General features: G+C 41.3%; 1 protein-coding gene across 2 annotated transcripts in view; it reads right to left on the reverse strand.

Annotated features, from left to right (window-relative positions):
• Positions 1–24511, reverse strand: part of CNIH3 (cornichon family AMPA receptor auxiliary protein 3) — a 49573-nt gene extending 25062 nt beyond the window's left edge. For both annotated transcript variants that reach the window (XR_005858814.2, XM_419388.8), the window contains exons 1-3: positions 24219–24511; positions 2135–2203; positions 922–969 (exon numbers count right to left, since the gene is read on the reverse strand). Coding sequence is in view for 1 of the 2 variants with exons in the window: in XM_419388.8 (XP_419388.3) it covers positions 922–969; positions 2135–2203; positions 24219–24299 (198 nt within the window). In the remaining variant the exon portion in view is untranslated. The remainder of the gene's footprint in view (positions 1–921; positions 970–2134; positions 2204–24218) is intronic.
• Positions 24512–27299: the final 2788 nt, after the last annotated feature.

Raw genomic sequence — 27299 nt, forward strand, 5'->3', positions numbered from 1 at the left:
GCAGGAAGGACTCAAGTTCTGTTTGACCTGAGAATGACAATTCATAGACTGAGTGTGGTCACAGTTAGGTCCCTGGATCACCCCATGTAAATGGCAAATTAGCACTGGTTTTCCCCAAACCTCTAAGGGTAAGGCCATCAGCTTATTAAAAAAAACACACCTGGTCTTAATTCTTACCTTGATTAGGGGATGCAGTCAGTGGTCCATATTTGAAGTATGATCATTTTTAAGCAAAAATGCTGAATAATTTAAGTGGCTCCATTACTATCCTGGTGAATTTATAGAAACTTGAATATACAGAGTAAAACGTTTTGGAACAATGATTATTTTGACTTTATTAGCACAGAGTCAGGAGAACAATGAATGTTAATGAAAGACCTCTTTCAAGATACAGAGGAAAGGTGCAACCCATGACCATATCAATCCTGCAATTTATCAGCTCACTCAGTTTCCTCAGAAACTGAGGCATCAATATCTGCTTGGTTGAGTTAAAATAAATGCTGTATCAACTTTTCTAGTCACTCAATTAAAAAACTTAATTACTTAATATATAGCTAATAAAATGTTTAATTCATCAAACAGCATGCCCTATTCTAAAACTGTATTATAACACTATGACCAGATGATAGGGCTATTAACATCTCAAGCTGCAACTGCAAAATGATTCACCACATTCCAAAATGAATGGGCAGATGTTCTGAAACTTCAGTTCTTATTCAGAAATCTCTACTTGTGTTAACTTTATGTAATTTGTCTCCATCTATTCTTACAAGGTCATCATGAATTCTACTTCTGTAGTAGAACTCAGCCTTTAAGTAGAGAGAGAGAGAAAATCATTAAAAAAAGAAAATGAAGGCAGATTATCACTCAGTGGCTTTAATTCTCATCCAATTAATAAATCCTGGGCTACTTTATGCTCACCTTTCGCAGGAGGAAGCAAATACGTTCAATATTTCTCAGCCGCTCTCTCTGTTAAGAAAAAGTAGGGAAAGAGGTGGAAGATTAGCTGGTGCTATAAATTAAAGATGTTGCAAGCATAGTGAGTCAAAATCATAATTATTGACTGTAGAGATGTAACATGATTCATCTGAACCAACAGTATTCACTTCTGATGTACTGCCTGCAAGTCAAACAATCTGCTCATTTCCAAGTCCCAATATTTTATTTTTTCATCTGTTACTGGGTGTAGCAATAAAAACAGGGGTTTCAAGTCTGTGTTAGCTGTGAGTCAGAAGCTCAAGTCAGTGTTTGTGACTAACCATTGGTGCCGATCTACACTACAGAGATCTGGTCTTGCATTTTCAAGTACTTGAATTTTGTCCTCAAGACATTTCTGAATGGGAAAAACAACTGTGAAGTTCACATGGTAGCTCTTCTGCTTTCACTAATAGAGTACCCAAGCAACACATTATATTAGAATTTAACTTCTGCAAATTCAGCATCTCTTGCAATTCCCAGTGAGTTTATGGGGGCAAGCTCTGCTGTCAGTTATGGTGATACAAATCTGATGCACCTTTAATTGGAATCAGCTAAATCACTTTGGATTACAGCTTTCACAGAAAAAGTTTTCTTCTGCTTCAATCTAGGCTGCATTTTGGATCATTAGATGAAACTGAGTTTACAGTCTCATGGTGACATTTAAACTTTCACATAACAAATGCAACAGAATGTGTTATTTACTTTTCAAGCACAGGAGAACACACAGCCCTGCTATGGGACAAGCACATTTAGGAAATGCACTTCTTATCAAATCCCTTCAAAGATTTGGACTGATTTTTACAGACAGTACTGGAAAAGGTCATCAAGCCATGCTGAAAAACAGAGAAAGCAAATGTTCTTTAAAAGGAAAACTGGTGCCCCAGAATCAAAAGAAAGTTTTAGCATCACATTAGGTGTCTTTTAGGTTTTGAACTTCCAAATTATTTTCCTACCTTTTTCAGCAAAGAGGAAAGCTATCAGGATAAAGAACCACCATCTGGTTTCCCAAGTCTAGTCCAACACATCAATTCACCAAACTACAACTGACTCCACAACAGGCTCTGTGTTCCCCTCAACACTCATACTTTGACGTATGACTCAGTGCCTCTCCTCCTGTTTAGCAGCTGTTGCTTAGCACACCACTGGTTGTACTCACTGCATGGGCTGGGTTGCACTGATCTATTGGGCTTTTGAAGTCCGTCCGTAGCTCATCAAAGGCGATTATCTGAAAAACATTTTTTTTTCCAAACACTGTAATGAATGTTCAAACAAGTATTTATTTTTCTATTAGCAGTTAGTTAGAAGCATGGCCTCATTGTCTCCCTTTCTTCCACTTCCTGAGAAAACATGGGAACCTAGCTTCCTAATACACTCCCTTCAGATCTAATTCAATCCTACAGATGAAACCTGGGGTGCTCCTGGTTTCATCCTGAGATGCGGGGTACTCCTACAGATGAAACCTGGAATCCATTAATCTTTCTGTCATTCTGTAAAGCCGCATCTGCAGCTTTCCCAGCATGGTTGTTTTCCATGTTTCTGCCTTTAGATCAGCTAGACTTTGTTCTTAAACTTTGAAAAGATGTTAAACTACTTTCCGAACAAACACACCTTTAGACCTGATGGAAAAAAATCACTAGCTGCCTAATACACGGAGATGCATCACATACAGTGCACCAGGTTTAATGCATACACAACAGACTCTTCTTATCAGTTGTTGAACTTACTTCAGGTATTAATTCTGAATTAGTGTTATCTTTATTATTATTAAGCTGCTATTAGTTATCAAGCACACTCTAAAGCAAAGCATGCCCTACCTCAATTGCAGCAGGTTTTGGAACACTTACCTCAGACATCATTAATGGAGAGAAAGCTTTTGCACAGGTCCTTTAGTTTCATCCATCAGCTGATGAATCAGCTGGTAATTATTGCCTGCTTTTACAGCACAGCATAAAAGAGCCCGTAAAATAATAATATGTGATAATGTTTTCTTGGAAATGAAACAGCTGCAATTGCCCTCAGCATATTTCATTCAAAGATCTCAAAGAACATACTTAACTTTATGGCTGTATTTTATTAATACCTCTGCTGGCTACAGTCGAGGAACAGAAGCTCCTTGCGACAGGCACCACATAAAACACACAGTAAAACAGTGATTCCTCTTCAGACACGTTACAACCCAGGAAAGTACTTGTATTCACTAAGATGAGGAGGTAGCAGTCAGGTAATTGGTATACGAGTGCACCAGCCGTTCCGTAACCAAGGGGGGATCAGTACAGACCTGCTGTATAGTTAACACACATTCATTTTACAGGCATGACATGCAGCAACAAGAAGTCTGAAAATGAGCTGAACATGACTACCATCACAATCTGCTGAGAGGTAGGAGGATAAAACCCAGTTACACACACCTAACCAGCACCCTAATCCTGCATTCATCATGCTGGGGCACATTTAAAATCAACAGTGGGGCATTTTGTAGGAATTCTACAGAATTCAATTTATTCCAGTATGACAAGTCGAAGTGCCAGAATGAACCAAAAGAACTATAAAGCTTGATTACAAGTGAAGCATTTCTCCCCATTAATGTAACATCTCTGTAAGTCAAGAATCAGATCAGGAACAAGCTGTTTAGACCAAAGGTGAAAGTCCAATAACAGAGACTGTGAGAGGGTCATAATACAGCTGTGAGGAATAAGGGTCATTAGAATTCTATACTTAATATTTCTTGAACTGGGTGAACTGTTGGGAAGGTAATGACCGTGCAGCTCAGACTCTTGCTTGTGTTTGTAATTGGGTATCGATGTAGGCACTGGCTGCATCCCATAAAGGGAGAAGGAGGACTTGTCCCAGGTAAGGGAGTGCCTCTGTTCACAGCTCTGCCACAGATTTACTCTGGGATCCCATGCCTCTCCCCTGAATTATCTTTGCCTTGCTGCACCAGTACCTACAGATGTCATTTTAAGACAGAAAAGCATTAGGAAATTTGAATGACAACTCTTTAATGTACCATGGAAACGGGCCTTGCAAATACAGAGACGAGCTCAAGATTTCCTTGAAACGAGGAAATAAACAAACCCCGAGTGAATTTGCTGTGCTATTCCTTTTGATAGTCAGTAACAGCAAGGAGTTGGAGAAAATAATGAAATGGCAGTCAGCACAGAGCCGGTTCATGGCTCCCTGTTCACTGCAGAGAGATGGACTGGGTGGCCTTTAGAGGTCCCTTCCAACTCAAACAATGCTATGATTCTTCACTGGGAGGGAAGACTCATCTGAGACAACAACAGGGAGAAGTGGAAGCACTGGAATCATGAGGTGGACCCTATTCCACAAGGAGTCCAAAAAAGGCTTCAAAGCTTCACTGAATGCAGTGGTTTGATGATAAGCCTGGAACACGTTTAGATGCAGAAGAAGTAGGTCACTTTGAAAGACAGAGCCATTAAGGCAGAGCTCTGTTGATCTGGCCTTGCCTAATGCAGAAGTCTTGGAGAAATCCTAAATGACAGTTTGTAAAAGAAATTAACTTCAAAAATGCTACGTTTTTAGATTTCCTCCTCTCCCTCCCTCTCCTCTCCTCTCCTCTCCTCCTTCTCTCCAGCAGCATCTTCAGCTCCACAGACAAACCCCTGCTCTTTATTTGCTAGCAAGCAATTCATTTTTCATTATGCCTCCATAATATCTAAATGCACTGAAATGAATCAGAAACTATTAAGCATATGGTTTTCACAGAATCAATAATTCTAAATACAACAGTCTATCGGGCAAACCACTTGGGATTATGCCTGCAAATCATGACAATTTTAAGATACATTTCTATTACACCTGCCAGAAACAGACTGAGAATTTGTATCAAGCACACAGAATCAGAGGAAAGTTCCTTCAGCAAAAGTTTCAGTCTCAGTCTGCAAAGAGGCAGACAGAAATAAGACATTAAGAACTGGAGAGGATTTATTTCCATAATAGTTTATATTTTGTTAAATCCAGCGGAATGGAAATCCAGTGATCACGTGAAGATACCTTATTTAATTCATGAAAATAGTGCATTCCTATTTCTCACTCACGGTGAAAAACTGTAAAGTGCAATGTTAGGCAGGTTCACAACTAGAAGGAATGTAAAGAAGTTCCCTTTTTCCTTTTTTTTTTTTTTTTTTCTTGTTTGGTTGGTCAGTTGGGTTTTTGAATTGCTCTCCAGTCATCCAATTCTAAAGCCGCAGATAGGAAATAATGGAAGCAGAACTGTAGTTTCTTAAGACCGGTGGCTGCCCACAATACAGTATGTAACTGTAAGACAAACCATACTGCATTACTGGATCCAAGGTGGGCTGTGCTGCTGAGTGGTTTGCATAATCAAAGAGTAAAGATCTTCCTCTTCCAATTATAACTAACCTTGTGTGGAAGTTCAGCGCTGTAGTGTACCGTGTGGTAGGAGTTGCCACTTAATCCTGCAGAAAAACAAATAATTATCTACTTGCCATCATTAAGTATTTCACGGGAGGTGTAGAGTTCTGGCCATACTCCAGAAAAACAATCTGCTGCCCAATTATTCATACATTTCAGCTTGATGCAGTATAGCTACCTGCTTTCCATGCAGAGCCCATCAGAGATGCTTATTGCTATGGAACAGCTTTTGAGTGTGTTTGAGGTCCACTTCACTTCAGAAATTGCCACATTTGTCAGTACCATGACAGAGCAGATCATTCAAAGGCAAGCAATGGAAAAGATCCCAGTCAGGGATTGCCATCATTTAGCCTTTGTAAATGAATGTGTTTTAGAAACTGTTCTGTGTCGTTTAGTCATCCAATCTGATTTGATCCAGTGTGGCAATTCAGACATACACACATGCAGACAGCAGTGACCTCATCTCTACAAAGCCCGGGCAACCAACACACTGTTCCAAAGGAAAACGACCAACTTCCAGTCACAGTGCCTAACAGAGCCACATGGTTGGCATTTTGGAAGCGTACACCAGGGACTGATCTTAAACAGTGGAGAAAATTACCTATTTTAGTAAATATTACTGTTGAACATGGCTTGATAGGATAAGGACCGTTTCATTTTTTTCCACATTTAGCAAAGACTTCAATCGTTACTGCAAAAGGGGGGATGGATGCTGACTCACCTTCTGACTTGGAAAATCTTCCCTGATTCCACACTGCAAAACACTGCAGGAAGTCTGCCCTACCACTGTCCTACCTGCACTTTTTTTCTGTTGATAGAAATATACTTGTGGGTGTTACCAATCTAATAAAACGAAAGGTTTATAAAATTAATGGTTGCATTCTCCAGTGATTCACATCATCTGCAAGTCTCAAAGATTCAACAGTAAGTCAGAAAGGAGTTTGCCCAGTTTAAACGTGCACCGAACAGATGAGATGGAGATGACATCGTAGGTTTCAATACACCTACAATTGCATTCAGATTTACAAAACGTGTATTAATTATCTGCACTCTCTGTGCTCATCTCTCTCGACAACAACAGCTTTGAATAACAAAGTACTCAAATAGACCATAACTGAATTTTGTCTTCTTACACTTATCCACACAGACTGAAAATTTCACCTATTAGTGGCAGGAATTAATTATAACCTCTCAATTTTAGGGAAGGCTTTTTGTTTTTAAACCACTGAGCTCTTAAATAAATACTTTTCAATGGAGAATGAGACGTTCCCGTGTGGTGGGTGGGGCTACTGTGCATTTGAATTCAGTGACAACAAAGAAGTTGGATATTATTGCTCATTGGTATCTTAGAAAAATTAAAATATATGTAAAACAGAACTTGGTGACAATCACACTAAGCACAGAACAGAACAGCAACACTTAACATATGCTTCCTTGCCACCACCCTGCCAATCCTGCCCTGCAGAAACTGTTGTTAATGGCTCATCTGAACATTTGTCTTCCCCTCTGCTCTCATGCACAGCTCCCACAGAGCCCACACAGGCAGCTCCTGGCTGTCTGCAAGTCAGCACATGGGCAGAAGGTGGACCTGCTTAGGAGCATGCTGTGCTTGCATTCATTTCATGCTTGCCCATCAGCTGCTAGATATACTTCTTTACCATGTTTGGGAAATGCTGTTGAACATTAATCACGTTTGAACTATGTTGATGCAAACTGGGTGAGTTACTTGGATGGATTTCGTTGACCAGAAGCTGTAAGTCAAAACGTGTGAGAGCATCAGTCAGCGAGGTACACAGGAGGAGCTGAAACGGAAGATACATCACTTGGTATGATGGAGCACAGGGAGCTCCAAGAGAGATGGAAAACAGCACTGATGTGGACAAAGTGACAGACTGAGAGAACACTTCCTGCCACCTGATTCTTATTGTGATGCAGAATGAAACCGAACAAGAAATTTTGTTCTGCGGATGGTGAACATTTGTTCAAAGATGGCTTGTCCTCTCCTTTCATTTGAAGCGATCTGGTTCAGGCTACCAAGCAATGTAAATACAACAAGGAAAATTCTTAATAGGGCTTCCTCTGAGCCAATACCTTCCATGTTATCTCTTTGGAGAACACTCATTTGAGCTTAGCAGCAGCTGGTCACAGTGCTTTCAAGATTCTTGTAACACTCCATAAATCAGAAGAGATGTAAACCATACTACAAGGATTAGTTCTATAGTCTCCAGTATGGCCCAGAGACATCCAGTAACACAGCTGTCAGATTTAAACTGCTTTTTGAGTACTGCCTTCCTCCCCCCTCACCAGGACCACTTTTTGTGTACCTCAACACTCACAGCATCAAAGATGAGTGAAACCAGGTCTGACTCAACTTGACAATCTTCTTTTAAAAAATAAACAAACACACACCATGAAGAGCTGATACTGGGCTAGGAGAGACAAATAAATCCAACATCACTGGAAAAACAACCAGCTCCTCTTTTCTGACATAATATTGGAGTACAGCTGAGACCAATTCAGCCTACATGGCTCACTAAGGCAGGAAAAGGGTGAATGCAGGTTGCACTGTCACAGGAGATATTTTCTTCACTTGCCAGTGCCTGCATGTACCATTCGTTATTTGTTTTTACCAACTACTACCTAACATCAGATGGCCTGGGGTTGTTAAGGTCTGAAAACTGAGAGCTGGCTGCTCAGAGGACACAGTGTTCAGCTCTCTTTTCATGCTGCATTGGAACAAATCAGCATCTTCATACCACTTCTTGGTTGCTGCTCAGGTACACAGCCCAGCTTTCATGTTTCTGTGCAACAGTAGGGTCAGCATCTAGTTCACTTTAGAACACTTGGAGCTGGGTACATATGCAGCAAAACAGTAACTCCTACACTCGACTCTCAAGTCACTTTCTGCCTTCAGAAGAGAGGACAACATAGGCTGCTGCTGCTCAAGTTGATTCAGGAAAAATGGAGTAGGCTAATCAATGCTATGCAGCATCTTCACATACGCTAACCCAAAGCTGAGAAACAACTTGTGTCTTTCTAAGTTTTGGGATGAACTTTCACATTTTCCAGAAAATCTCCGGACGACTTGTACAATCTCAGCTTTACACTTCTTAAAAAGGGAATTTTTGTGTTCTTATTTCATACATCGTAAATTCATCATTTACTGCGTTACTCATGCAATTAACACTGGTGATCTGTACTCAGTATGGCAGCTGTGCTTAAAGAGCATGAAGGTTTTTTTGGCAGCCCTCAAAACTGCTTCATGCTCAGGTTCACACGTCCAGCCTGTGATCCACAGGAAGCGCAGAGAATTATTAATCAAGGTTACAACCATACCTATAAGCAAGCTCACTATTTCAGCAAGGCAGACACTGAAGCACAGTGACTTTACAATGCTGGAGGCATGCAGCATTACAACCATACAAAACTATTCTCACACATGCCCCCCCAAGAGCTATCTTTTTCAGTGTTAGAAGATCTGCAATAAAGCAAAAGTTCTTCACAAAGCAAACTACTTTGTTTATTGGAGATCCAAAATATGTTACTGCACAGCTTCGTAATATTTACACGCTTGAAGGCTGGGGAGCATACAGCTGCTGTGCAACTAGGAACATCATGGGAACACAGAATCATTAGGGTTGGAAAAGACCTCTAAGATCACCCAGTCCAACCACCAACCCATCCCCACAATGCCCACTAATACCCAACCTGAGCCTCCTCTGGTGCAACTTAGGGCCATTGCCTTAAGTATAATGGAAACAGTTTAGAGAAGAAACTGTGTGACTAAAGGATGTAATGCAGCAGTAAGTAAAACACAAGCTACAGCGACCACGACTTGGAAATGAAAAAGCACACAAACATCCAGGAAAATGTTTTTGGCCTCTTCTAGCCTCCTATTCCATAAATAAAGAACATCTACCAATGACCCCCACAATTCAGGAGGAAACAGTTAGAGACCTGCTACTCCAACTGGACTGCCACAAGTCCATGGGACCGGATGAGATTCACCCGAGAGTGCTGAGGGAACTGGTGGAGGTGATAGCCGAGCCGCTTTCCATCATCTATCAGCGCTCTTTGTTGACAGGTGAGGTCCCAGAAGACTGGAGGCTTGTCAATGAGACTCCCATCTACAAGAAGGGCTGCAGGGAGGATCCGGGGAACTACAGGCCTGTTAGCCTGACCTCAGTGCCGGGGAAGATAATGGAGCAGATTGTCTTGAGGGAGATCATGCGGCACGTGCGGGACAACCGGGGGATCAGGCCTAGCCAGCATGGGTTCACGAAGGGCAGGTCCTGCTTGACCAACCTGATCTCCTTCTATGATCCAGTGACCTGTCTGGTGGATGAGGGAAAGGCTGTTGATGTGGTCTACCTAGACTTCAGCAAAGCTTTTGACACTGTCTCCCACAGTATTCCCCTCCAGAAGCTGGCAGATCGTGGCTTGGACAGATACATTCTTGGCTGGGTAAGGAACTGGCTGGAGGGCCAGGCCCAGAGAGTGGTGGTGAATGGAGTTAAATCCATCTGGCGACCGGTCACGAGTGGTGTTCCCCAGGGGTCGGTGCTGGGGCCTGTCCTCTTCAATATCTTTATTGATGACCTTGATGAGGGTATTGAGTGCACCCTCAGTAAGTTTGCAGATGACACCAAGCTGGCTGGAAGTGATGAAACAGTAATGATAGTAAATGCTTTATTTTATTACCATTCTATTCTCAAAACAGAAACCAGGAAGAAGTGCCGGAGGGGACACCCTGGGCTACCAAGTACATCCCCTTATTTCTGCCAACCCAAGTGATCCAAGTGATGAACATACCAAGCTTATTTTGAAAAGGAGGCATACAGTTTCCCCTCTTACTGTTCCATTTGGAAGACCATTTCCAAGTCTGTTGTGAAACCGTGAACCTGTTCCTAAATTAAATTTGTTCACAGATAACACCATGTATGCCACTGCCAAGACTACTTCATTACAACAGCTATTTAATAAAATGAGAAAGTTTTATTTTGCAGGGAGTTGCAGTTGGAGTGACTCCAAAGCCATTTGTCTTCAGTTCAGCAGAAAACTCCATCCCAGTTCCTGCTAGCTGACATTCATACAAACCCACACATACACACGTAAATCCTGTGCATTGCAGCCCTTGCACAAGAATAAGAATTAATAGCAGAGCTAAATGATGCTGGAACTGTATCTCTTCTTCAAGTTTTTCCTTAAAAGAATGGGTTAACTCTTGGATATCTGGCACATTTTATCTTGACACCTGCCAACAGAAGCTACATCTAATCAATACCTTCTTTTGAAAAAACGAAAAACATTTTTATTGCCAAATTTCTGTAGGAGCCTTTACACACAAGTTATGTGCCTAATTATCTCAGCATTTTTTAACCCTTCACTTCTAAGCGGGTTGATAAGAAGGACGGTCCTTCTGAACAAGAAAAAAGTGCTGCGAGATGTGCGGTAGCACAATCATGAGCAGCAGAAAAATACAAAATGGTGAAATAAGTTTCCTTTTTCAGGCTTTGTATGGCCATCCAGCACTCTGGGGGTGAGAGGACATCACACCTTCCCATTGCCAGTTTTGGCAGGGACTGACGGCTCTAAAAAGAACTGGTTGCTGAATGCCAAGGAAAAGAGAAGTCCCTAACACAGCAGCACAGCAGGAATTTAATCTGAAGATGATGTGGCAGCCAGGGAAATCCTCCCTTATGAGCCAAGCTGTGGCCAAAGAGATAAGAAAACCTGCTTGCTGCTACCCATATGACTGCACCTTCACAGCTTTAGTTTGATTGAGAACCGTTTGAGTGGAGAGAGCTGGCACAGCCCTGCTCACTGTCCCTGCGATCAAAGCCACACTGCAGGAATTTACATACGGCAGGTGCAGGAACTGTCTGAAAAGTCAGCATAGCTTTTGAATTCGTAATTGAATTCAGTACATCATCCAGAAATTGGAAAGAGTTTCATACTGGCAGATAACGCCATTGCTATTTATGGACTTTAGTATCTCGTATAGAAGGATAAAGATACCCAAAGACACGCTGAAGTCTGATTCTTTAGACAGCAGTTCAGACTCAGAAGGACAGTGTTTAGAAAGCCCCACAGGCCAAACACCTACACTGTTTGTGCTGCATGGTTTGTATTTCAGACCAGGAATGAGTGAATGAATGAAGCTAATGAGTACTGCCTGCCTGGTTCACATCATGAGCTTTCAGAGTACAGCTGCCAGTGCCATGCACAGATGATGCGCTTACCTGTGTCCTTTTGTAGCAGGCACAATTGTATAACATATATGCAGGTTTAAACCTGTGTGCCCTGAAAAAGCTCTAGATAAAGGAAAACAAAACAAAACAAAAAAAAAAATCATTAAGCTTAAATATTACTAATGCTGCAATTTTAGATCGATATATTATCCTAACAGGTGAAATACTCAACTCCAACTTTTCTGTTGATACTAAACAAACCCTTAATACTTTCCTATCAATGACAGCCTTCCTTCCCTCCCCCTCTACTTGACTGAAGCTCATATATCTCTGAAGCTCAGCAAGCACTCTGATATTTGTAACAGCGCTTCTTCATGAGCCACATGGGTCATTTCAGTCTCAGTATTACCTCCTGTGGCATAGATCACTGCCTTTCTCCATAGGATCTCAGCCACAAACCCGCTTGGTATTTCAGGTGGCCATATTGAGATGCATTTGCATCTTCATTTCATTTCAAGTGAGTCTTATATCTCTCTGGGAGTTGGAATTATATAGCCAATGAAGCAAGGACAGGACATAAAGCAGAAAAATGTGGAGTGATCTTTGCATCATTAAGCATAATTATGGTGGAAAACGCCCTCCTGGCTTTCCGCTATTATGAAGAGCTTTCCTCTCCTCTAACAGCGACAGGCAGCAGTTTCTTAAAATGATTATTCAAAAATTGCAGGAATGGATGGGTAGCTTCCCTCAAAAGCCAAATAAATCCATCTTTTTTTCTCCCCACGTTATTGTATCCTTTTGTTAAACATCTTTTAAAACATGTATTTTTTCTTTCCATCATATAACTCAGTAGCTTCCTGGACTATTCATCAAAACCAGCATTACAGATATGAGTCTTAACACTACAGCCAAGCAGACTGTAGAGAGGAAAGTGAGATGAAAGGTACTTATCAATAAAAGTAAAGCATAATAATTATGTCTTGCATTTAAAAAACTTCCTTCCAGACAATGAAGACCTTAACAAATGTATCACTTCTATGCTTGATACCAGGGGAAAAACAAAGCTCAGGACTTAAACAAATTGCAGAAACGGTTGCAGAAGAAAGAGAGCCCCCTGAATTTCTGCACCATACTAAACGTTTGGGGAAACAAAGAATACTGTCAGCAGGCTGATAGCAGATGAGAAGCAAAACTACGCGTTTCCGTCTGATTATTATACTGTCGTTCATCCCTGGAGCAGAGCATCGCTTTAAGCAGTGCCTTTCTGGATTAAGATTGCAAATGGTTTTAAACCACTCAAGGGTAGAAAATTGTTCTATCTGTCAGATTTCACAGTAATAATTGTATGGCATTTCTCTGCTCTACTTAACTTGAATTTCTTATGCTGCTACTGTTAAACAACTCTCTACGTTGCTTATGCAAACAAAGCACTCACGGCTCCATCCAGGGCTGTACAAATGTACAGCTGAGCAACTGGTTTTCAATTCCTACTGAGGTTCTGTTTGTGAGGTGGTACTGCATTCAATCCATTCCAAAACAGTTCAAACTTTTAAGCTCTAACTGGAAGTTTAAGATAGCTTAACAGTCATTAAAATCTTGCTGTAACTTCTCAGCACATCCTAAGCCTTTTCCACTCGAAATTCTGATCTGCAAAATTAAATGCATGCAGTGACTATTCCACAAATACAATTCAAAAGGCTTCCCTATCTACCTATGGAATCGTAGAGGCATAACTATACTATTCTAGTTCAATAATGATAAAAATCCACAGAAGAAGGCTCTCCTGCCCAGAACATGTAGCTACACCAATGCAGACTGCTATGTCTGCACACATCACTGTATTCCCCTGCATAAACAAAACCTACACAGACCAACAAAAGCAGTAGTGCTGCTTCAGCTGCACCAAGTCAGATTCCCAAGCATGTGGAGAGGCGCAAGAGAAACCACTGAGAATAACCATTTGGCAGACACCTAGGAGTCCATGTATTAGCACAAGAATGAAAAACTCTATCCTCACTGTGAAAGAGGCAGAGATTTATCTTCAGGAACACAACCATGCCATGCAGAGCTTCGAGTATTTTGAATGGAAAGTTACTATCTCAGTGTTACTGGTTGCTATTATTATAGCAACCCTAGAAACAATATGAAAAACCAACCTGACTTCTGCATGTAAAGAATTCGCTTCTTATTTTGACAAAAGCACAGAAAAAACCTCAACAGTTGCAAAATTCTGTTGAGAGCATGATGTTCCCAGAAGGCTGATCTGACAAGCATCTATTGACAGCTTTCTATAACTGTTATGAAAGGGGTGTTTTAAAGTCATCTCGTCCAATTGCAAGGAGAAACAATTTTAATGGGCAAGAACAGGATCCTGGACACAGATTTCACTTTTTCTCCACAATCACTGAAATACATTCCCCAGTTATCCTAAAGCTGAGATGTGCCAGCCCTCTCAGTCAGGAAGGAGAAAAAGGTTACACCTTTTCCCCAGGCACAGAGCTCAGAGATGACCTACAACTGTGCCACAGCTTCACACCCACTCCCTGGCTTTCAGTCCAGACCAGCTGAAATCCAGCCAGGAAAAAAAAAAAAAAATCAGCTTTGCACAGATAAATTGCAGTTCATTATAAGAAGGAAGACAAGCAAGCAAGCTGTACAGGAGACATGATGCTAACACAGTTGTACAGAGCCTGTTTCTAAACAGGCTAATAGCTCTGCTCCCTGCAGCAAGAACACGTTTCAGAACAGACTTCCAATGGAGGAGGAGTTTTTAAGGTAGGTGTGCTGCTTCATTAGAGCAAGGCAGTTCAGAAAGCAGCAGCATTATGTGAATGAAGAACAACCCTTGACATGTTTTGAGGGACAGAATGTATTGATAATAACGTCAAGCAAAAATAAAACACCAAAGCAAAGCATCTTCACCTAGCAGCAAAAAACAACGGCTATACCATATTGCTCTAAGCAGAAGAAAAAGTTAAATGTATATGTACCTAGAGATGCATTACTTAAGTGTATTTACATTCAGCATTGCTGAGGAAATTCTTCTGCCAGCATAGACTTAAAAATCATGTCTTCTATCCCTCACAAGAGCACCTGAACTCATTTCTTGAAATATTTTTTTGGAAATGAGGTCAATTCCGTTGCTGTTATCTTGCTACAGTGCATAAAGACATTTCATTGAAGGGCTTATTGAGGCAGAAGACCTACCCTCACTTTTCTATACTAGAAGTTTATGAAATATGAGACTGTTGCACCCAGCAGGTCAACCACTTCTGGAGACTGAGTCCATGGTGAAAGTGACATCAAGGCCTATCATCAGGATTTGACAATCAAGCACAAAGAGCCCTAAATCTGAGCACCTTTGTAGGCTCTGGGAGAAACAGTTTGTGCAGCAAAGGAAGCTGAACACAAATCTCCCACACTTGCTGTACTTTCAGTGTAAGCACCTTGCCAATGCTCTGCTCTGCATATGTCCTCCTCTTGCTACATGCAATGGAGCATTTCACGTGGATTCATGAAAATCAGGCTTTTCCATTTAAATAGCAAAATCAAAACCTTTTAAACACTAGACTATCTAACCACTTCTGATTCTTCAGCTCAGCCAAAACCCACAGAGCAGTTACTCACAGAGCAGCAGTGACAACAAACTGACATGCCCTATCAGCAGCACTATCCCTCATTAGAAAGGCACTAAGTTGATGTGACAGACAAGTCTGCTCAGAAAAACCATCTGTAACAGTGTGGATTCCCAGTCGTGGCCACACACTCATCAAGGTAACAGAGGGCAACCTAGCAAAGGTCATACAGACTCAAGCCTCACATTTTTCTTCTATCCTGGAAAGGCGGCAAACAAAGACCAGAACTGCAAATAAATTCTTAAAATATATATATATATATAAAGTTAGGCCAAAACATCATCCATAATATCAGTCTCCTCAATGGGCCAAGGGCAAATTACAGGTGCTTGGATTCAAGCTTTCAAGCTGAGGTGCTGACATGATTTGTGGTCCTGATTCAGATAATGGACAGCACAGCTGAATTGGCTTGCAGACCTCCCAAACAACACTGGTGAGAAGAAAATGATGCCGTTTTGTATCCAAGCCCAGGAGAGACTGAAGAACTCTACTTTCAACAAAAAGAAGAGAGCACTGCTCTGTTCTTACTTCTCCTTAGATTAAATGTCACACCAAGAAAGTGCAGTGAGAAATGAAACAGTGAGGAGGTATTGCTCATTACCTCCATGTCACCAATTCATTACTAGAGATTTGTACACCTTCTACTTGGGTAGGTCATATTCTTTACTAACCCAGCTTTCCCCATACCAAGCCAGGAACAGGCTAGGTTTGGGCTTCTGAAAGGTCCGACGCACAAGGGTAAACTAAGAGAAAGGGTGTTGGCATGGTCACATTGGACTGATGCTGGGTTAATCCTGGCTGGAAACCACGTAACAAGGGAAAGTATTCTTCTCTCCCTGATTTTCCTCAAAATTACAAATTGTTAGTCATCTACCTCATCTTAAGTGTAATGTGCTCGCATGCAATGTTACCACTTGCTTTTTCCCCCTCTCATCAGGCCTCCAGTCTGGGGGATATGGAAGCAAAGAAAAAACACACTAATAGAGCCACAAAGCTCTGTCTCCATAAATTATTCTCAGAAAATGTACGTCAGTCCTTTCTATTAGTTAAGAACATAACACAAAGCTAGAAACAAACAGGACGCTTCTGCAGAATAACTTCAGAGAAAGGGTAGTAAATAAATGAGGAAATACATCAAAATAAATACAATTAGAAAAAATATCTGTGTCCAAGGAGGAGGTAAGAGAATGAGATCAAAAGACAAGACTTTTTTTCCCGGTATCAGTAAGACAAAAGTCATCAGTGTAAGTCTGGTCAATTGGCTAATGCTATCTCTAACAAGTTTCCAATCTTATCATCACACCACAACTTACTCTACTTCTTAGTTTTCAAAGAATCCTACATATTATCACATGTAATTATTTTGACATTTTTCATTTGTTCCATGCACTCTTTTTTTTCCAGTCAGTTCTCTCCTCAACAGTGTCAATTCATAGTGTAAAAACTGGAGTTTAGGAGAGATACCTTCCCCCACTCCTTATGTTGAGTTCTCTTCCATTTCATCACAGGTTTCCCATTGCTGCTGTCACCTCTTTTTCCTCTCTTGCGTTCCCCGTTCCTACCAGCAGTGATTTATCCACATTCACCAAACCCCACAAAACACATAAGCGCACTTGGGTTCTGCCACTAGTAAATTTGTCCAAGCATGTCACATTTTACAGCATACCCTCACAGAAGACTCATGACACAGGCCATTCAAAAATACCCACTATCTGAATTCAACTATAGCTTCTGCATTCAGCCAGTCAAGTAACTGTCTCTCAAGCAAGAATTCTACATTCTCAATCTTTCTTCTTTTTAAACCCCTACCCATAATTTACCTCTTATGTCTAATTTGATCTTCATATCTTTCTCCCCAGAGTTCTGCTTCCCTTAGCCCAACTTTCCCCCTTTCCATGAAGCCTTTCTTGCCCATTACCCACTGAGCAGTGTGGTAATAGCAATGCTATCGCAGAAAGGAGCCTGCTATGGGGTGGCAGGCCAAAATGCTGGCCCGTCTGTGTTTCTTACCTTCAGCCTGCACAGCTGGAGCTCAGCTGGACCAAGAGGTGAGGCAAGAGAACAGGAAGTTCTCCTGCAGGTGGCATTAGGCAAGTATAACAATGCTCAGAATCTCTCCTGATGTTCTTACCCATAAAGAACTTGAAGGAAGAAACCCCAAGGCACAGACACACACACACACACACTCACCAGCAACACAACTGTGTTTGCAGAAATAAGGCAAGGTGAAGCAAAACATCAGTGGTGCAGTTGTGTTTGCAGAAGGCATGGGGAAGGCATGCAACAGCCAGTAAGAAGGAGAAGATCAAACAGTCGGAGTAAGATAATCAAACAGCAGCACTTTTTTCATGCCTCCACTGTTCACCTATATCCCTATGAAACTGATTGTTTTAATTACAAGAGCATGATTAAGGATAAAGACAGATTTCAGCACGGCTCCAAACAGACCTGCCACTCAAGTGATCAGCAAATCAATTTTCTGAAGGCTCTAATAGTGTTTAGGCAATACTGCAAGCAGATCAACTCTGAGGCATACACAGATAAATCAGTCTTCATGGAGCCTTCGTTATGCTGGCTTATAAATGCCCATTTACGTGGTGATACAAATAACTGTTTAGCACAAACTCTTAACACGATAAAATAATAACGCTGCAGAAGATTGACTAAACAGTTGAGCACTTGAAACAGTGACTCACAGCATAAAGATGGCTGGCATTTAAATGCATTGAAAAATCAAATGACATTTCTTAAAAAGTAAAAAAATAAAAGTAGTGCTTCTGTCAACAATGCCTGACATTTGCACAGAAACTGTTATCAGAGAATTGCAAAGACTTTAACTTACTAATTGTCACCATTTTACTGCAGATCTTAACACTTTAAACTCCACTACCCCAATAACGTGCTTAGTTTAGACTTCCAGCTATATTACAAAATCAAAATCTGATAGCTAGGATGTGACAGAACTCCCAAAAGCTTAGAAATACAAAAGGACCCCAAACCAACCCAGAGGTGTTTCATGACCTTCTGCACAGGTGAGGAGCTGCAGGCAGTGTTCTATAGGACAGCTCTACAAAGGCACTCATTTTTTTTCTACCTACCCTTTTTTATCAAAACAGTAGGTGTGAGTACAGCAATCCTGCACGATCTTGAATGGAAAACCTACTTCCACTGTGAAAGTCTTGTGATTTTTCAGTGCCTCTTAATATAACTTTTCCACAGTAACATCTATAAAATAAATTCTTGCTTTATACAGTAATATTCTTACAAAGGGAAGTGGATAAAATTAGATGGACCCTTGTCCTGCTGCCACAAGGTGCTTTGATGCTCCTCAGAGTTTTCAAGGGCACACAGCGTGGCCCTAAGCAAGAGGCAGATGCTGTGTCCCGGCATAAAAAAATCTGTACGCAAACTGGGGTAATATGGAAAGGATGGACAGACCACAAGGTGAAAAACTGACTGTATCACTAGGATGAAAGAGTGCGGTCACTGGTTTGGAGGCTGCCTGATAACCAGTTTAGAGTGGAGCTCCTCAGAGGTCAGTATTGGCGTAAGTCTTGTTTGACGTCTTCATCGATGACTTGGAAGATGAGATAGAGCAAGTTTGCAGGTGATGTCAGGAGGTACCACTGCCATTAAACAGAGCTATTGAGAGGGGATCCAATTACTGGGTTTCTTTTAACAGGAAGAGGATACTCTGAAGGTGTAAATTATTACCCAAGGAACGCAGGAACCGTCCTGCTAACAAAACTGCATCTTGCTGCATGGCATCGTGGCCATGAAATGAGCATTTTTAATAAAATTTTCAACAGTGAAACACTGGAACAAGTTAATACTGCAAATAAAGTGGTATTTGATATTCCTCTGCCTTTCCTTCATGAACTGAACTCTGTCCTGAGGCTTTAGGTGAATATCTCTTTGCAGAGTGAAAATAACAATACTTGTTTCATATGGGAAAGCTACCTGGTTTCCACAGAAAGTTGATGTCTTTCCAAAAGCACCAACCTACAAGAGGTAAGTACTCAGCATCTTCAGCTTTTGACTTACTGAGACCATTGGATTGCCTGGTGGAGTCACCTCTAGCTGTCAACAGCAGAAACGGTTATAAATAAACCCCATGCCAGAGACAGCGAGGAAGAGGAATGGGTCAAACAGATGTCTCTGCATTCTCAAGCTGAGCATCCCCCACTTCCTGAAAAACATTGTGATAGAAGGACACTTATCCTGGGAGGGACAAAGGAAGCAGGCAAATCAACGAAGCCAGAAGCCTCAGTGTTGGGTTTTAAGGGTGATTTAACATATTTGGTGGATGAATATACAAATACATGTAATAAGAGGTATAAACTCATGCCTCAGACTCAATCAGAGAGTTGTACTCACAGTCTAATGCAATATGACAGCTGTGTTGCCTTGCTTATTAACAAGCAGAGCAGTTGAAATAAAGCACTACAAATATGCTGTTTACCAGCTTTGAGATAACATCCTTTTAGTAAGTAGATTGTCCAGCTAATCTTATGATTAAAAAAGATGTGACAACTAAATATCATTGAAACAGTTCTCTGCACGTTTTTGAAGGATGCACAAGACTCCACAGAATAATTTATTGCACATAGATAATGGAGTCACTGTGAGTTGTGATACAACCAGTGGCAATCATTTACAGTTTAAAACCTTTCCCCAAATAAATCTCATAATGACAGTTCAAGCATGGAGAGAGAGCCAATTAAATCTTTTTACAGCTTTTAAGCCTGTGGTAAAGACAGACTTCTATCGTTTTTTTAATTATTTTTCAATTATTATTTAAGCATGGCAAGGTAACTGCGCTGAAGTTTATTTATTTTTCAATATATAAAATACATTGTGTTAAGCTGCCCATGTTGCCTAGCCTGATATCTGTCTGTCAGCATTAATGTGACAAACTTCCAAGAGAAGAGTTGTAAGGGAACTGTCAGGCTATGTTATAGCCAGCCCAGTCTGGCTGTGCTCAGTCTTCAGAAAGAGGGGAAATATCAGACATTCCTTAAGCTGTCATGACTACGAAACCTTCAGGGACAATGTGCTCAGCCACTCAGATAGAGAAGAAAAAAATATCTTCAAGAAATATGGATAACATAACAACAGCGTTTATGTTCCCATTCCTCAAACATTCATCTGATTCTATTTTTAATTACATGATTATCCAATGTCCTCAGAAAATTCAGTTAATGACTTGTTAAAGTACAGGACTGAACTTCAATAACTGAAAGAATATTCAAGCTCAACTGAGTCTGTAAGGAAACTACTTTCATTTCAAGGCAGGCTCTTAAAGGACGTTAAATTGAGGTGGCCGGCAGCCTTTACTGAAGAGAAATCCAGGTCCAATTGGGTTACAGCTCTCTATACTGGATCTGCACAGAACAGCTACCTATCCTCCAAGTCAGTAACAGAAACAATAGGGCACTGATGCACAGAGAAAACTGACGAAGTAGCCAGCACTTTGAGATCAAAGTGTTTGTTCAACTTAACTTGCTATCAGCCCAAGCTTTAAATGATTCTCTCAAGGACTTTCTACTCGTCTTTAAACTAAGATTATTCAATTTATCAAAAATTTGGGTAGGAATTTTCTGAGGAAGCCTAGTGAGTCAGAAACTGAATATTCACCAAGTTCCATATACATAACTCAGGGAGAGTTTTCAAATGTTTTAAACTAAACTACTGCAAATTGAGTACTAATAAAATACAGTCCACATCAGCAGAAGGCAGAGAATAAGAACAGAATTGGTAACATCTTCTAAGTATGTAGCAGCTCCAGTTGGAAAGCAAAGACATTTTAGGGATATTTGTAACAAAAAAAATTAAAATAACAGTACTTGGAGTTCAGTTCTATTATCCACGCTCAGTAAATGTGTCGTGTCAGAGGAGGTTCAAGTTGGATATTAAGAAACATTTCTTCTCAGAAAGAGAGGTGAGGAAGTGGCACAGGCTGCCCAGGGAGGTGGTGGTGTTACCATTCCTTGAAGGTGTTCAAGAACTGTGGAGATATGGCACTGAGAAATGTGTTCAGTGGGCATGGTGGGGATGGGTTGGTAGTTGGACACAATGGTGAACCACTTAGAGGTTTTTTCCAACCTTAATGATTCCATGTTGAAGTAACTATCATTGATTTCAGCACGTGCTGCTCTTGCCATCACACAGTTGTTCAATTACACTGAAGTATATTCCATAAACCTGGGTGATTTGGTACAACTACTTAGGCAAGCCCTATTCATAATCCTAAACCTATCTGGCAGTCCTTAAGTACTACTGGTTACTAAGCAATCGCACGCATTCACAGATACACTGGTATGAGCTTGAAAATAGATGGCCCATCTCATGAATTATTTTTTTAATCAATGTCTGTCATACTTATGATTTTTTTCTTTTGTGGTATTATATAGTAGAACACTTTGAAAAGCTCTTTGATAAAGCTTTCCTTAAAATAACAAACCTCAAAGCACACAATTTCATCTTAAAATATGAAGAAAGGGAAGGAATCTCTTCCACATAGTCAGATTACCTAAATAATTGCACTGAGGCAGTTCGTAAAAGCACATCACATATTAAGGGACAAAAAATAAGCCACAATTTGATCACCTTCAGTCAACTTCAATTCAGACATAACTGAAATCAACAGCTATACAGAAGGAACATAGTATGTCATATCCGGCTGGGAGTTCAGACAGACCTGACATGGCTCAGCTGAACATTAACAGGAAGCTAAATCTTGGTTCAGAGTAGTTCAGAATGGAGTAAAACTGATTAGGTAATTACAGTGCATTTTAATGAAGAACTACAAAACGCTGGGGACATAGACCTTGCGCATAGTTTAAACATGTTTCTGTTCATATCAACAAATCTGTTTTCTTCCTTGACAGACAACTGTGACCACTCAGAGATAGGAAACAACATTATTATGTGTACCAAAAGCCTGAAGGAGTTTCTGTAATTCATTTTCAGCTCCTTCCAATACTCTGACCAGCTTCACTCTGGCTGTCCTGAAGAGCACAAGAAAGAAAAAAGAGGCCTCAACTTAAAGGAAAGGCATCAGAAGAGTATAGTTTCCAAAAATGAACATCTTCATTTTACACTGCATTGGTTTCACAGTTTTTATTGGACCCACTAGACTGATATGAATAAAAATTACAATTCTTATATAAACCATCTGACTACCAAGCAAGAAGAAAGGAAAAGATTCTGTTTGAGTCACTGTTAATTCATTCCAAAGAACTGCCCAAACTTCAGTCAGATTTGGGCTGGAACAGCACAAAGTCGAATGCTTCCATTTGCTTTAGTCCTTTAAAGTAATCTACAAGATGCAGACTCAGTTTCAGTCTTAGAACCTTGGAAATCATTCAATGTGATGAGATGCTCTGATTAATCAACCATTTATTTTTAGGAATCAAGCATAAAAAAAGGTAATTAAGAAGCATTTTAGCATGCAGCACAAAATGCTACCTTCATGAACATGTATCTGAAATACAGCAATTGTTCATTACAAATATACTACAGTGGAAAAAAATGGGTTGCAGTGGAGGAGCAGGAGCTTTGTTTCTCAGTAAGATGTTCACAATGAGATTTCAAGGTAAAAGAAACTCCTATAACACAATATTTAAGCTATACACCAGACTGCATCTCAGAAGAAGTAAGAAATTGAGTTATAACAGTTCTTGCAGAAAAGACAATAAAAATTTCTGTGTTTTGTATGTAGAGGTCGTGTTTAAAAGTTTGTTCCAGCAATGTATTCAGCGTGTTCTATGTCCTTCACAAGCCATGCATTTCAATAGAACTATCTATTTATAACTGTACCAATTCTTGCTCTATTACAGTACAGCACTGTTTCCCAGTCATTTTCAAATCCAATCCCTCAATAATTTTTCAACATATGTAAGAAACAAGCACATTAAAAATGAGCCTATTGACAAAAGCTTTCCTTTCTTAGTTGCTTCTTCTGAACCTTGAGAAACAACACATTGCTCTCCACGGTCTTACAGATTGAAAGTTGATAAGGATTTCACCAAGAGTAAATTCAAAGCAACTACACCGATTTATGAAAGAATCATAGAATTGTTTGAGTTGGAAGGGATCTTTAAAGGCCATCTGGTCCAACTTCCCTGCAATGAACAGGGACACCTACAGCAGATCAGGTGCTCAGAGCACCGTCCAGGCTGACCTTGGATGTCTCCATGGATGGGGCACCCACCACCTCTGTGGGCAACCTGTGCCAGTGCCTCACCACCCTGACTGTAAAAACCTTCTTCCTTATACCCAATCTAAATCTCCCACCTTTTAGTTTGAAACCATTTCCCCTTGTCCTGTCACAACAGGCTCTGCTAAACATCCATGCCCTTCCTTCTTATAGCACTGCTTTAGTTATGATTTGCCCCATTTGCTAGACAGACTGTGCATCTTCAGGCAACAACTTCAGTCCGGGAAGAAGACAACTGCTGGAACACGATAACAGACTTCAAACACATGAAAATTATTAACATTGTATTCATAATTATGGGAAAAAAAAAAAAAAAAAGCTCAGTTTATAGTAAGTGACTGAGTGTGGAAAACACTTTTGAACCTCAGTAAGTTTGAAGAAGCTATAAACTCACACTTTCGGAAACCTTCTGGGTTGGGGAAGCTGAGAGAAGAGCACACTAGTGAGTAATCACGGCAACGGTACTCCCTTCCTCGCGGAGAGCAGGCGCTGACTGCTAGAGAGCCCTTCCAGCCTCGCAGCGCTTGGCATTACTGTCACATTTCTGTCCTTTCGTTAATAAGAAAAGCCTCCTAACTGCACCATTAACAGCTCAGAGCAATTAGATCCTAAAGATCACTCCGCGGAGAGAATTCTGTTTCTACCTCAACCACGCTTACGCAAAACTCAGCCAGCAGCTTTACTCTAGTTCGAATAAGAAGAAATTCCGTCTCTCCCTCACTGTTAGCCGAGTGAGGGGTTTATAATCCCGTAACCACCACCGCTCCCAAGCGAAACGGACGGCCCCGCGGTACTCACATGCCAGATGGCGAAGAAGATGAGCGCGGCGCAAAGGACGAGCGACAGCATGTAGCAGAAAGCAGCGAAGGTGAAAGCCATGGCGAGGGGAGTCCCGGCGATCCCTCGAGCCCCCAGAGGGGAGATGGACGCCCCCGCCTCCGACGCCCGCAGAAGCGGAGTTGTTCGCTCTCAGACACAACCGGGGAGGGGAGAAAAAGCCGCCCGGCCCCAGCGGAGCCCTCCACCTGCTGCTGGGAGCGGGAGAGGCAGCGGCCCGGCCCGCCTCGCGCTCTGCCCTCCCCCGTGAGGGCGGTGGAGCCTCCAGTGGGGATGGGTTCGGCACAGGTCCCCCCACCGGCGGGGCGGGGTCTTCTGTTAGCACCGCGTGTTTGTGACTGAAATCCCGTCACGACAGCGTGAGGGTGGGCTGTTACTGAGAACGGCTTGGGCCGGATCGTGAATAAAGAATAACTTGTCCAAACTTGAAGTACTTTATTCTTTTTCCTTCCCTTTTAGGTTTTCTTTTAGTATGAGGTAAATCTCGCTGTGGCGCAGGCTGCCCGGGGAGGAGGTGGAGTCACCGTCCGTGGAGGTGTTTAAGAACTGTGGGGATGCGGCACCGAGGGACGTGGTTAGAGGGCGTGGGGGTGATGGGTTGGTGCTTGGATGTGATTTGTTAGAGGTCTTTTCCATCCCTAATGATTTTTCATGATTCTGTGTTGCAAGGAGGGGTGAGACGTGCCCCAGTGCCAGGGGCTGCTTGAGAAGGGAAACGTGGCTGAAGGAGGGCACTGCCAGGGGTCACCTGGGCAGGCCAGCACCGAGGATCCATCACCTCCCCTGGAGAGAGGTGGCAGAAACTGCCCAGGAGCAAATGAACTGCAGCTGAGGCTCAGCAGAACAGTGCCCTTAAATCGGCAGTTGGAGTAAACAAAGGAAAACCCACTTGAGTGACACATTTTGGGAACCTGACTTCCGAGTATTCACAAGATCCAAATTGCTGAAGTATATATTTAAGACCAGGAAGGAAAAGTAAGCCCCTTCCTTCTTAGCCCGTCATTGCCAGCACCTGTGGTGCCTCCAGACACCACTCTGCCATTTCTGCAGGGGTTTTGCTTTAGATTTGCCATCAGGAGTGCTTCTATAGGACCACATCAACTGACAGCACTGCAGCTTTGCAAACAAGCAAAATCAGTAGAAAACACCACAGGAACACCAGAGGACTCATTTAAAAACATTCTGAAAGCCATGGAAGAAAGCAATGTGTTTGCATTTTCCTCACCAACTTCATTACAGCTCATAGCATTTTTTTTCTGTCCTTTTATGGATGGAGGTGAGTTCAGCAGCAGAACTATTCAGAAATCTGCCAGTGGTCACCTGCCTCGTTTCATATCATCTTTCTTCTCAAATTTTTGTTTAAAATTATCTTACTTTTAACACAATATGCAGTTCTACCATGAGGAAGAAGTGCTGACTCGAACAGTGTCAGGGCCAGCAAACTAAACAAGAGCAAACTGAGAGAAATAACCTATAACTGAGCTGCTCCAGAAAGTACAGGCAGGTTGATGATTTAATTAAGAGGACAGAATACAGCCAATAGTAATGATCTTTGCTGTCATACAAAGATGCAGTGCCTTCATTGTAATTCTTTAACCTTTCAAATGGTTTGCTTTATCTGAAGTCCTGCAGAGATGGTTACTTGAGAAAGTGAATGGCTAATTCATAACCACACATTTTGAAAAGAGCTGCTAATGAGCTAAAGAACAGGTGTTTGGATTCTGGTTTTTTTTTGTTTGTTTGTTTTACTTTGTCATACTTACTTTAATACCTGGATATACATCACCTGTGTTAAGACTCATCACAGAACACCTGTGGCTTTCAGGACAGTCAAAACATTTCCTTCTGGAGCACATTTACGTATATAAATATACTGTTGTTATCATTAAAGATATTGAAACAATCGTTAAATATCAGTTTGGACTCTAAGCTAAATATTTTCCTGTTTTCCACTGCCTCTCATCTCCTTTTACATTTCAACTATCTATTTGGAGCTGTTTGAAGAACATACAAGCAAAATATGCTTCTCATTTTGCAAAGAAACTGTCCCACACCCAAATACTTCCAATATCACACAATCTTTCCTGGTATTCATTTCAAAACATGCATTTCCCAAGAGTCTTATTTCTAGTCATTTTTAGTGACTGTCTCGTTGCAGAAATTTCCAATACGAAGTTAAAGGGAAATCCATCAAGTTGCTTTTGGTTTGTTTTTGTCCTACCATCTTCTTTTTACCATAGACCATGAGGGTATCTTAAGTGCCCTCAGATATTTAAGTGTTGGAAAATGGTGGAAGGATTTAGCCTTCATTCAGTACCTCTCTGAAATTGGCCTAGGCTATACCGTAATCATTAAAAACGTCTTCTGTATCTCCATCTCATTAGAAACTCATTACAGCTTTCTGTAGCACAAGGACATCACAGCGGGCAGCTGTACCATTGTCATTTCTAAAGTAAATTACTGCAAATCACTCAAACTGAGTCAAAAGGTGAAAATAACACAGACTTGCTCAGTCCTTTTCTCACTGGTTTAAGCCCCGAGAGCACAGTGGGAACATCAAGCTGTATTTTGGTGCCTCATTCACTTCTAAGGTCTTGGTCTTAAACTTCAAATAAGCTGATGGATCTGATCCCAACTGCGTGAGAAATTATAGCCCAGCACCCAGCTGTGCTCCATTGGTGTAATGGATACCAAAGAGGTCTGAATGGATGGTATGAGAGCTGACAGTGCTGCATCACCAGCTGATGGGATCTGGAATAAGCATAGCAGATGTACAGAATATCATCACCTTTGGGGGGGGGAAAAAAAAAAGAAAGAAAAAAAGGAAAAAAAAGATTATTTTCAAAACTATTGCTTTCACACTTTCCAAATTAAACAAAATGGCATCCACATGTCTAGGCACACCTGGGTTTCATTTGAGCTAATGGAAATAGAAGTCTCAGTCTGCAGAAATCCAGTAGGAGATGCACCAATCCTTGGCCTCTGGTGGCCAGCAGCTTACTTCAGTAGCTGCAGTCTCAGATTTGGCACCTCATCTTCCAT

This window comes from Gallus gallus, chromosome 3 (assembly GCF_016699485.2).
Source record: "Gallus gallus isolate bGalGal1 chromosome 3, bGalGal1.mat.broiler.GRCg7b, whole genome shotgun sequence".
Lineage (NCBI taxonomy): Eukaryota > Metazoa > Chordata > Aves > Galliformes > Phasianidae > Gallus > Gallus gallus.